This window comes from Scyliorhinus torazame, chromosome 19 (genome assembly GCF_047496885.1).
Source record: "Scyliorhinus torazame isolate Kashiwa2021f chromosome 19, sScyTor2.1, whole genome shotgun sequence".
NCBI lineage: Eukaryota > Metazoa > Chordata > Chondrichthyes > Carcharhiniformes > Scyliorhinidae > Scyliorhinus > Scyliorhinus torazame.
In genome coordinates this window covers 42,185,129-42,197,170 of record NC_092725.1, presented here as the reverse complement: position 1 = coordinate 42,197,170, position 12,042 = coordinate 42,185,129, and the positions used below count along the sequence as shown (strand labels likewise).

Sequence of the window (12,042 nt, the reverse complement as noted above, 5' to 3'; positions counted from 1 at the left end):
CTCTCTGTCCGTGAAGCGGTGAAATCTCACCACTATCGCCCTTGGTAGTTCTCCCGCCTTTAGTCTTCTCACAAGGACCCGGTGAGCCCCTTCCACCTCCAGGGGGCCCGATGGGGCCTCAGCTCCCATTAGCGTATGGAGCATCGTGCTCACATAAGCCGCAACGTCAGCTCCCTCCGTTCCTTCGGGGAGACCTAGAATCCAGAGGTTCTTCCTCCTCGAGCTGTTCTCCAGGGCTTCCAACCTTTCGATACATCTCTTATGTAGCACCTCATGCGTCTCCGTTTTTACCACCAGGCCCTGTAACTCATCCTCGTTTTCGGCTGCCTTTGCCTTCACTCCACGGAGCTCTATCGCCTGGACCTTTGTGTTTCCTTCAACCCAGCAATTGCCAATAACATTGGTGCCAGCACCTCCTTCTTTAGTTCCTCCACACGCCATCAGAGGAATTCCTGCTGGTCCGGGCCCCATGTCGCCTGGGCTCCATCCGCCGCCATCTTGCTTCTTCCTTCTCTTCTCTGCCGCTGCTCCAAAGGATCCTTCGCAATCTGGCCACTACCACTGGTCTTTTCCATACACACCCGGGGGGAGGGGGGGCACCTTCCTTCGTCACCCCACACTGGGTTTGATCTGAAAAAATTTCCATTGGGGCTCCCGAAAAGAGCCCAAAAGTCCGTTAGAACGGGAGTTGCCGAAACGTGCGGCTTAGCAGTGCATCGCCGCAACCGGAAGTCGATCGTCTGGTTCTTATTCAATGAGGTTGTTCACACAGTTTGTAACTTAACCTATCTAATCATTGTTCAGGAATGTAGCTAGTTCAGCTAACAGCCATTTTGTGTCCCTTCTGATATTAGTAATTCTTAGGTTACAGAAAAACAAGCATTGTGTATACATTATCTATTCCTACAAATTGCCTCTTATACAGGCATCTAAGCTAATGAGTATCTTTTGTCTAAAAACCTTCTTTCTATTTAGCAACAGAGTTAATTATCCGGTATACATTTTAAAATGCAACATTTTCTCATAACAACAAGTTCCCTTCCAAGTCACATACCATCTTGACTTGGAAATATATCGCCGTTCTTTCACTGTTGCTGGGTCAAAATTCAGGAAGTCAAACGGTGCTGTGGGAGCTCACACCACATGGACTGCAGGGTCTCCACTACCTCCTCGAGGGTAATTGCCAGTAGAATTTGGTCACTGTCTGTATGGGGTCTGCACATTCTCCCAGTGTCTGCGTGTGTTTCCTCTGGGTGCTCCGGTGTCTTCCCACAAGTCCTGAAAGACATGCTTGTTAGGTGAATAGGACATTCTGAATTCTCTCTCTGTGTACAGGAACAGGCGTCGGAGTGTGGCGACGAGGGGATTTTCACAGTAACTTCATTGCAGTGTTAATGTAAGCCTACTTGTGAGACAATGGGCTGGATTCTCCGCACCCCGATGCCGAAATCGAGTTCAGCGACGGGGCAGAGAATCCAATTACCCACATGAAATCTGGCCCGGTGCCGGTTACGCGATTCTCCACCCATCGAAAAGCCGCCAAGTATCTACCACCTGAGGCCATTGCCAGAGGCCCGCCCTGCTATTCTCCACCCCCGACCAGCTGAATTCACGACAGCGTATTTCTAATGTGGTCCTGCCGTTCGGGAAACTCATGTGGCGGCTACAGACTCAGTCCGCTGCTGCCACCATCGGCGGTGGGCCGTTCAGAGGGCAGGGGGGGTCCTCATTCGGGATTGGGTATTTTTTGTGCGGGCGGTCTGGGGCGGGCGAGCGGCCGATCGGGGGCATTATTTCTGCTGTCCAGGTCCGCGGGCTGAGTCCGCCATTGAGCACGGGGCAGTCACTGAAGTGCGGGTGGGGCTGTTTCGGAATTTGGAGTTGCGAGCTTGTAAGAATCTTGTAATTGATGGGATTTTAACCTGTCGAACTACGCCAAGATTGGGGGAAGCTTAGTTGATGAATCAAAGTCCTGGCGCAATACGCCAAGTTGTAAGATTTGTAATATTTCTGGACTATGCCAAGTTGTTCGATTCCTTGTATTATTCGGCTGTGTAAAGTTGAAGGAATTTATATTATCTCTGCTATTCGGTTATCAGTAGCACTTTGCGATTACTGGAACTCAGCAGAAATTTGCAGTTAAAACTTCTCAGGTGCCAAAAATAATTGTTTTATTTGTAGTCGCTTGATTACAATTTGAAAGTCATTTAAAAGGCAATTCGTAGACAATTCGAAGCTTTCAGAGGATTACAGACATTATCTTTCTTTGCTTAGGCAGACAGCTCGAAAGTAACTTTTAAAAGGTCAAAGTCTGGCAATGAAACATGAAGAGAGAGAGAGAGCTAATCTTCAGCTAAACTCAAACTCAAAGTCAAAAGTGGACTAACATCACTGACACAGACTAACAGACTGACAGAACCCCCAAAAGACATCTTCTAAAATGGCGGGCGGAAACTTTTCAGTTATACACTTTCATATCTGTCTTAAGTCATCTAATCACACCCCAATATAATCCTAATTGGTTTGGGTTAGACTCAAACACATTTGATTTGATGGCAAGCCGTCCATCTTCAATGTGCAACATCAGCTTTTTAATTGTTTCATGTCTACATGTTATGGAATGTGATATTCTGCTAATCTTTAAGCTGGCTTGGCTAATGTAACAATTGAGACTTCATATCGAGCAAGATTGAGTAATATATATATGATTCAATGCTCTTACAAACTGCATTGGACTCTTGCCACCTTGTTGCCATGGAACTCGGTCCTTGGCCTTGACAATTAGCACAAGCAGTGTCAAATTGTCTTGCAACTGTGCTGTTATAATCTTATAATGGAATTTTATGCTGTTTCATGTATCATATTGAAGTCCTGAATTTATGTGTGCTGAAATTCTCATTTTTAAAATGAGTACTTAAACAGCTATCTTTTACCGATACTAGTTGTATTCAAAATACCTGGCTTCTACAGAGCTCAATGATAGCTGCCTGCTACCCCCCTGCAAGGCTGTGAATCTGTGGCCTTTTAATGCCAGTTGTCCTGGCGTAAGAGATCACAGTTTTCACGACGGCATGGGGACATAGTCCCACAAATGGAGAATCCAGCCCAATGCCTTACTACAGTAAAACCAGAGCAAAGTGTTTTCCGAACTAGAGTTGGAGCATTTGGACTCAGAAGAAGGTCTGGAGAATCTATTGAATTTCATGGATAAGATTTATCAAAAGGGCGACTTATTAAATGTGTATTTAGCCTGGTCAGAATTTGATAGATTTCGGAAAACAGAGGCTATTTCTATTGAGTATGTAATGGAATTTAGTCGACTATGCAAAAAGCTGCAAAACACCGACTGGAATTTCCACAGTCCATGTTAGCATTTAAGTTACTGGACTGTGTTAAAGTGGCCAATATGGATCGGCTCTTCGTTTTGACAGGGGTTGAGTTTACAAATAATAATACCTTACTTGATCAAATGATAGAGTCTTTAAACATTTTATTCGGGAAACATTCAATTCCTATGGCTCTCAAATGGGTCAGTGAGCAATAAAGCAGAATGTGAAAGGTACACTATTAACAGGATGACCAGATTGTACGGGAACAAGCAGGCTACAAGAGTGTAAAAGCAGATTGTGACACAGAAATCACGAGGACAGAAACCCTTTTAATACCTATAACAGGAGGAGGGACATGAAGAATGGTAATATGGGGCAGCACGGTAGCACAAGTGACTAGCATTGTGGCTTCACAGCGCCAGGGTCCCAGGTTCGATTCCCTGCTGGGTCACTGTCTGCGGAGTCTGCATGTTCTCCCCATGTCTGCGTGGGTTCCCTCCGGGTGCTCCGGTTTCCTCCCATAGTCCAAAGACGTGCAGATTAGATGGATTGGCCATGCTAAATTGTTCTTAGTGACCAAAAAAAGGTTAGGCGGGGTTATTGGGTTACGAGGATAGGGTGAAAGTGAGGGCTCAAGTGGGTCGGTGCAGACTCGATGGGCCGAATGGCCACATTCTGCGCTGTATGTTCTATGTATCTATGTAATAGGAAAATGAACCCCAGAAATGCCCAGGATATGATAAATCAATGTTTTCGGTGTGACTCTAAATTTCATTATGCTTTCAACTGTCCAACACGTTTTAATACAGTGAAGGTACACATGACACATGAGAATCGGAAGAGGAAAAAGATAGTGACCAGAAAAGAGGCATTGTCCTATTAACGAGAAGTTTTACTCTGGTAATAAGGACTCTGGTTGCAGAGTCCTTCAATTTTGCTGTATTGGGCACGGTTACACATCTACTGTGTGTGGAATTGACTGGTTAAAATGTTACCTTTAAATACTGAAAATTGTACCAAGGTTAAAGAATTTGAAAGTTCTGTAAGTTTCAGGTTTGGGGATGATACTCTAAAGTCACTGAAGAGAGTGGTAATCCCTTGCAATATTCCGGAGTGAATCATTTCATTAGCACAGATGCTGTCTGTGTCAAGTGAGCTACCTTTGCTTCTGAGCAGACTGCCGATGAAGAAAGCATACATGAAACTGGATATACGTGGAAGTATCAGATAGGGAACAAAGAGCTCTATCCTACAGATGGATTTGCACGGAAAAGGTCTTCTGGATGGAACCTATCAGGCAAAGGCCAGGCTTGTGGCAAGGGGATTTGACGAAAGCTTAGAAGATCAGGATTTAAGGGTGGATTCACCTACAGCAGGAAAGGTTATTTTAAAGATCTTCTTGGCTCTATTAGCCACAAAGGTATGGGAATGCAAATCTATAGATATAAAAGCTGCCTTTTTGCAGGGGCATCAGATTCAGAGAGACATTTTTCTCCATCCTCCTAAAAAGGCAGCTAACACAAGGGGTACTCTGGAAGTTGAACAAATGTGTATTTGGATTTAAATGATGCATCTAGAGTCTGGAATTTTTCAGTAAGATCAGTTTTGGTTAAGGTAGGCGGTTGCTAGTTGAAAGCAGATCTGGCAATGTAAAGGAAATCTTTCTGGCATCTTTATGATGCATATCGATGATTTTTTGTGGGCTGGTAATAGTGATTTTGAAGCTATTGTAATCTCTGGGTTGAGGAAATAATTCAGGGTTGGAAGTCAGGCTTCAGGTGTTTTCAAATATATTGGGGTGGAAATCAGAATTAGGTGCCACTAACAATCTTATTTGGAGAGCATTACCCCAGTAGCAATTAGACATGGTCGGACTTCACAAAAAGACGCAGTGGTTTCAAAGACAGAAAAAGAGGAACTGCAAAGTGTAATTGGGCAACTAAATTGGTCAGGTAGACAGACAAGACCGGACATCAGTTTTGATGCCCTAGAGTTGAGTACAAAATTGAATGATCCTACAGTGGAAGACATAATGGGAGCAAACAAAATGTTGGTCAAACTAAAAATGCAGGAGTGTATTTTGAGGTTTCCATTTTTAGGTGATCTTTGGCACTTGAATCTCATGGTTTATAGTGATGCGCCCTATGCCAATTTATTTGATGGGGTTTCAAGCACAGGAGGTTTTATAATTTTTCTTCTGGGGGGAAATGGAAAATGTTGCCCCTTTGTGTGGGAAACAAAGAAAATAAGGAGAGCGGTTAAAAGCACATTGGCCGCTGAGACATTAAGCCTTATAGAGGCAGTGGAAAAGGTCTTTTATGTATGCCAGATATTAACAAACATTTTGGGATTAGGGGATTTGGGTAAAATACCCATTGAGTGTCACATTGACAATAAATCCCTGTGGGAAAATGTGCACTCCACAAAATGTATAAATGAGAAAAGATTGAGGATTGGCATCGCCAGTTTAAAACAGATGCTGGGCAAAGGGGAGATATCAAAAATTAAATGGGTCGACAGTAGCTATCAGTTATCTGATTGTTTTCCTAAGCAGAGGCTAGTTCGAAGAAACTTATGGACATTATTAAAGAAGGCCGCAGCTTTCTGTGAATTTTTTCTTCTTGAAGAAATGAATGTTTAAAACAAAGAGAAAAATGGGAGATTTTTTTGTTTTTCTTGTATTTTCTGTTTTTTTGGGGAACCAATATTCGTCAAAATATTTTTTTGCTCCAAGGAAAGGGAGACTGTAGGAATGGGTTAACAGCCCTTCCAATTAAATACTAATTTGATGTTAATTATCCAATAGAAGTCACTGATATATAATGGGGTTACACGTGGCACTATTTGTTGGTGGAGATTTGTGTGTGAAGTTGGTAAAAAATAAATAAAGGTGTTTTGTCGAGAAGCAGAACTCTTGTCTCCTTTACTTTACAGCCACCCAGAAGCTTAAACACGTGGCCGGGATCAGTTAATATTGAGCTCTGTGGCTGGGATCAGTTAATATTGAGCTCTGTGGCTGGGATCAGTTAACCGAATGTAGATCAGGGATTACATCAGGAATCCACTGGATCTGTTTGAATCTTGCACTGTGAGCAACCAGGGATTTGAAATATCAGAAACTGGACATCTCTCTAAATAACTTGCTATCTGTGTAAATTCAGGTTAAGTTCCTCTGTATATTATAAGTAGATATTGGCCTTTTGTTCCAGGTAATGTTAAACCCAGTGTGCGGCTAAAGGACAAGGAGACCCTCTTCATGCTACTTGCCCTTCACATGGAAGAGTCTCCACTCTGTGAAAATCCAATAAGGCAAAATCGAGCTGATAAAGAGAAAAATATCACGGTAAGAAAAGTAATGAAACAATATACCACTGAGTTCTGAATTGCCTCACTATAATCAATGCAGATTCCGAATAGAATCATTGAATCATAGAAAGTTAATTGCTCGGAAAGAGGCCACTTGGCCCATTGGGTCAGCACTGGCTGAAAAATGAGCCACCCAGCCTAATTCCACTTTTCAGCATTTGGTCCGCAGGTTATGGGAGTTGAGGTGCAGATCCAAATACCTTTCAAGTGAGTTGAGGGTTTCTGCCTCTACTCTTTTCAAGCAGTGAATTCCAGACCTAACCACTATCTGGATGAAAACATTTTTCTCTTGAGGACTGGGGCTTTGGTACCACATTGATATTTTTACCAACTCTTCCAAGTCACAAAGTGTGTTGCTCTGCACCAAGAGAAACATTGTAGCTGAGCACTGTACAGGGGAGTTGTTCGAACCCAAGAATGCATCATATGATGTTGTTGTTCTTACCGCAATAAAAATCAGTCATTCTGACTTTAAGCCTTATTCACTCACCATTGACTAACCATGCAAACCTTTGTAATTCGCCCAGGGATTTTGTTTGTCTTGAGATTTGTTGTTTGTTGGACAAATTACTTAAATTTCTATTTTTAGGAATCATATTAAGCTGTTGTACTATGATCTATTTGTCTTTTGCATTCTGCACAAAACCAATGTAAGTGGCTCAGAGCCTCCTGTCAATTCCCTGACCTCTCATCCCAGGTGCTGTTCATAGTCCTGTGTTTTCTTCCTATGCCTTTTCAAGCATTTGGTGCCATCCTTGTATCGGAATGGGATCAATGCGATCTCCTGCCCTTCCCTGAATATGATATCCGTTTTTCCACGGAGCCATCTTTGGCTAGAAGGTTTGGCTCTCAGTGCAATGTCCAACCATATGTAGAAATGCACTACTCTAATTGATTGTGGCACTGAATTCACTTGTTTTTCTTGAACAGCAGCACCCAGAAATGTGGGTGAAGTTTGTTGCCTCGCATCTCTGATAGGAATAAGTTGCAGTTCATCGGCCCTCTGTTTGGCTTGACCTGATGGGAAACAGGTTACACTGTCATGATAAACTTTTCATGAGGCGAGATGATTTAATACCATATTGGACCTGATCCAAGTGTTTGAGATCTTTGCATTTTTGTAGTGTGAGATGTCAGCTCTTGACTTTTGAGGGTCAACCATTTTGCAAGTTATCACTCATAGAATATAGAAGACAGTGCAAAAGGAGGCCATTCGGCCCATCGAGTCTGCACTGACCCACTTAAGCCCTCACTTTCACCCTATCCCCTCCTAACCTTTTTGGTCACTAAGGTCAATTTAGCATGGCCAATCCACCTAAACTGCATATCTTTGGCCTGTGGGAGGAAACCGGAGCACCCGGAGGAAACCCACGCAGACACGGGGAGTACATGCAGACTTCGCACAGATAGTGACCCAGCGGGGAATTGAACATGGGACACTGGCGCTATGAAGCCAAAGTACTATCCACTTGTGATACCCGTATGTCCTACTGTATTATCTGACAATCCTCAACACTATCTGCCACTCCACCAACCTTGGTGTCCTCGGCGAACTTACTAATCAGACCAGCTACATTTTCCTCCAAATTGTTTATGTATACCACAAACAACAGAGGCCCAAGCACAGATTCCTGTGGAACACCACTAGTCACAACATCCCATTCAGAAAAACACCCTTCTACTGCTATCCTTTGTTTTCTGTGATCGAGCAAGTTCTGTATCCATCTGACCACCTCACCTCTGATCCTGTGTGACTTCACCTTTTGTACCAGTCTGCCATGAGTCACCTTGTCAAAGGCTTTACTGAAGTCCATGTAAACAACATCCACTGCCCTCCCCTCATCAATCAAATTTGTCACCTCCTCAAAAAACTCGATCAAGTTAGTGAGGCACGACCTTCCCTTCACAAAACCATGCTGTCTACAGCTTATGAGTCCGTTTGTTTCCAAGTGGGTATAAATCCTGTCTCTAAGAATTCTCTCTAATAATTTACGTACTACCGACATGAGGCTCACTGGCCTATAGTTTTCAGGATTATCCCTGCTACCTTTCTGAAACAGCGGTACCACATTAGCTATTCTCCAGTCCTCTGGGATATAACCTGTAGCCAATGAGGATAAAAAGATGTCAGTCAAGGCCCCAGCAGTTTCCTCCCTTGCTTCCCTCAGTATTCTGGGGTAAATCCCATTCGGCCCAGAAGGCTTATCTACCTTAATATCTTTTAAAAGACCCATACCTCCTCTTTTTTGATGTTAACATGATCCAGACTGTCTACACACCCTACCCAAAATCATCTTCCCCAAAGTCTCTTTCGTTGGTGGACACTGATGCAAAGTACTCATTTAGTACCTCACCCATTTCCTCTGGCTCAACACAGAGATTCCCCCCATTGTCCTTAAGTGGTCCAATCCTTCCCCTGGTCAGCCTCTTGCGTTTTACATATGAATAAAAAGCTTTGGGATTCACCTTAATTCTGTAATAATATGTATCTCAGTATTCCAGTAACTATTTAACTATTTACTATTTAACAAACTCAGTCTTACTTTGTTAACAGTTATAGCTTCGTAGATTGTCCAAACTCTATTTAATTTAATCATTATTCAAGAAATCAGTTTTGCTTCAAGTTAGAGATTGTTGGTTTCTTTATCATCACACCATCAGACCATTCTGGATCACGAGGCACAGAGTAATGGCTTAATACCACAAAGTGTAATATAACATGGTACCAGGGATGTCTACTGAAACTAACTAGTATAGTTTAGGAAGAATCTAGTACAGAAAAATAGGAACCTATTCGACTTGAGAAGCACCAACCTGTATACAGCGGATCACAATAAAACTACTACCACTTCACCACCCTTCACTGGACCTTCCAACCTTACCTTATATAATGGAACACTACTCTTCTCACCCTGAATTCCACATATTACCACCTTTTCTGGCAATATTCCTCCCAAACTACATAACTCCTCATCTCTTACCATTAAAGATTGACTCTTAAAATTGTGACTTTACCTGCTCCTCCTGATACACATGAGTAAACTTTACCCACACAAGTACATTCTTTAAAGAGATCTGGCACCTTCTTATCAATCACGTCTTTATCAGGGTGTACAATCTTTTGCACCTCCTTCGCTTCACTTGGGTTTTTCTTTGCCACTTTAACAAGCCCCGCTGTCTTATCCTGTTTTACCATAACAGCCTTCCCAGTGCTTTTCTTCAACCACCAACACTGTGACTTTACATGGCCTAGTTTATTACAGTGAAAACTTTTGAAACTTTTCATTTCTCTTCCACCCTCCTGGATTCCTTTTTTAGTCTGAGGTACACTCTCCTTATTATCTCCCATCAGATCACCTTTGCTTCTCCCATTTGAGTATATCTCATGTCCCCAGTTTCTATCCCTCACAGGCTGAAACTGATGTCAGAAACCAAGCTATGATTTATCAACTAATTCATAATCATCTGCCATTTCTGCTGCTAACCTCGCAGTTTTAACCCTCTGCTCTTTCACATGAGTTCTCACTACATCAGGAATTGAATTTTAAAACTCCTCCAAAAGTATAATTTCTCTGAGAGCTTCATACGTTTGGTCTATTTTCAAATCCCTTATCCGCCAATCAAAATTACTCTGTTTGATCCTTTCAAACTCCATGTATGTTTGACCAAATTATTTCCTTAAATTTCTAAACCTCTGTCTGTAGGCTTCAGGCACTAGTTCATATGCATCTAAAATTTATTTTTTTCACCTCTTCATACGTCCCAGATACCTCCTCCGATAGTGATGCAAACACTTCACTAGCCCTACCTACCAGTTTTGTTTGAATCAGTAATACCCACATGCCCTGTGGCCATTTCATTTGTTTAGCTACCTTCTCAAATGAAATGAAAAAGGCTTCTACCTCCTTCTCATCAAACCTTGGCACTGCGTGGACATATTTAAATCGATCCCCACCAAGCCTTCATCTATGACGCTCTTTCTCACTATCCTCCAACTGTATGTTTCCCTTTACGTCTGCCAATTTTAACTGACTGTCATAGAATTTACAGTGCAGAAGGAGGCCATTCGGCCCATCGAGTCTGCACCGGCTCTTGGAAAGAGCACCCTACCCAAGGTCAACACCTCCACCCTATCCCCATAACCCAGTAACCCCACTAAGGGCAATTTTGGACACTAAGGGCAATTTATCATGGCCAATCCACCTAACTCGCACATCTTTGGACTGTGGGAGGAAACCGGAGCACCCGGAGGAAACCCACGCACACACGGGGAGAACGTGCAGACTCCGCACAGACAGTGATCCAAGCCGGGAATCGAACCTGGGACCCTGGAGCTGTGAAGCAATTGTGCTATCCACAATGCTACCGTGCTGCCCATGCCCGTCATGTTTTATGGCCACTCTCTGAAGTTCAAACTCTCTCTCTTTATCTTTTTCCCTGATCTGTATTTCCCATTCTCTTTCTTTTTGTTCTGCTAGGGCTATTCTTTCTGTTTTCCTTTCTTCTCTCTCTTTTTCTTTTTCCTCTCAATCTCTTTCTTTTTCCTCTCTCTCTCTTTCGTATTCAAGCTGCTTTAATTCTTTCTCATGTTCCATTTGTTTAATTTGTGACTGAATTTTTGCCATTTCCAATGAGTCCAACTGTATCTCAGGCAATTTTAAATGCTTAGCCACCGCCATAATTACCTCATCTTTTCGCATTTTGTCACGGAATGTTAACTACAATGTTTTTGCCAACTCGAAAAGCTTGTTTTTAATCTCTGTCCGTAAGGTACTGCGTGTGATTGTCTCTGCCCCCAAAATCTTCAGAGGCTCTGAAAAAGCCATTGTCCACAACACACACCCTACTTAAACTTAAATACCACACCTGAAAAGAAACCACAATATGCTTTGGACAGAAAGTCATCAAGCTTAACTTCACCCTGAGAACAGTTACCAAGTTCAAATCACCAAACCAGAGCTCGGCTCCACCGACACTCTGACATCACTGCAGCCACTTGAGCAGACAAACATTTCTTAAAGTGACATTCCCATGACAGATCTTAGACTGCTAGAAATGTAAGGAAAGAATTTGGTCAAACATACGTGGAGTTTGAAAGAATCAAACAGAGTAATTTTGATTGGTGGATAAGGGCTTTGAAAATAGACCAAACGTATGAAGCTCTCAGAGAAATTATACTTTTGAAGGAGTTTAAAAATTCAATTCCTGATGTAGTGAGAACTCATGTGGAAGAACAGAGTTAAAGGGAAACCCCTCACTGTTTTTAAGTTCACTAAGCCAATCCAATAGATAGATCTTTATCCCCCTCGAGCCCCCAATTTGTTATGGACCAGGGTTTAGAGAACTC

General features: G+C 42.6%; 1 protein-coding gene across 1 annotated transcript in view; it reads left to right on the top strand.

The window, feature by feature from the left end:
* The window catches only part of LOC140396663 (cytidine and dCMP deaminase domain-containing protein 1-like), a 137,377-nt gene that overhangs the window by 80,983 nt on the left and 44,352 nt on the right, over positions 1 to 12,042 (top strand). Inside the window, exon 2 of the mRNA XM_072485458.1 lies at positions 6,539 to 6,672. Within this exon, the coding sequence (XP_072341559.1) occupies positions 6,539 to 6,672 (134 nt within the window). The remainder of the gene's footprint in view (positions 1 to 6,538; positions 6,673 to 12,042) is intronic.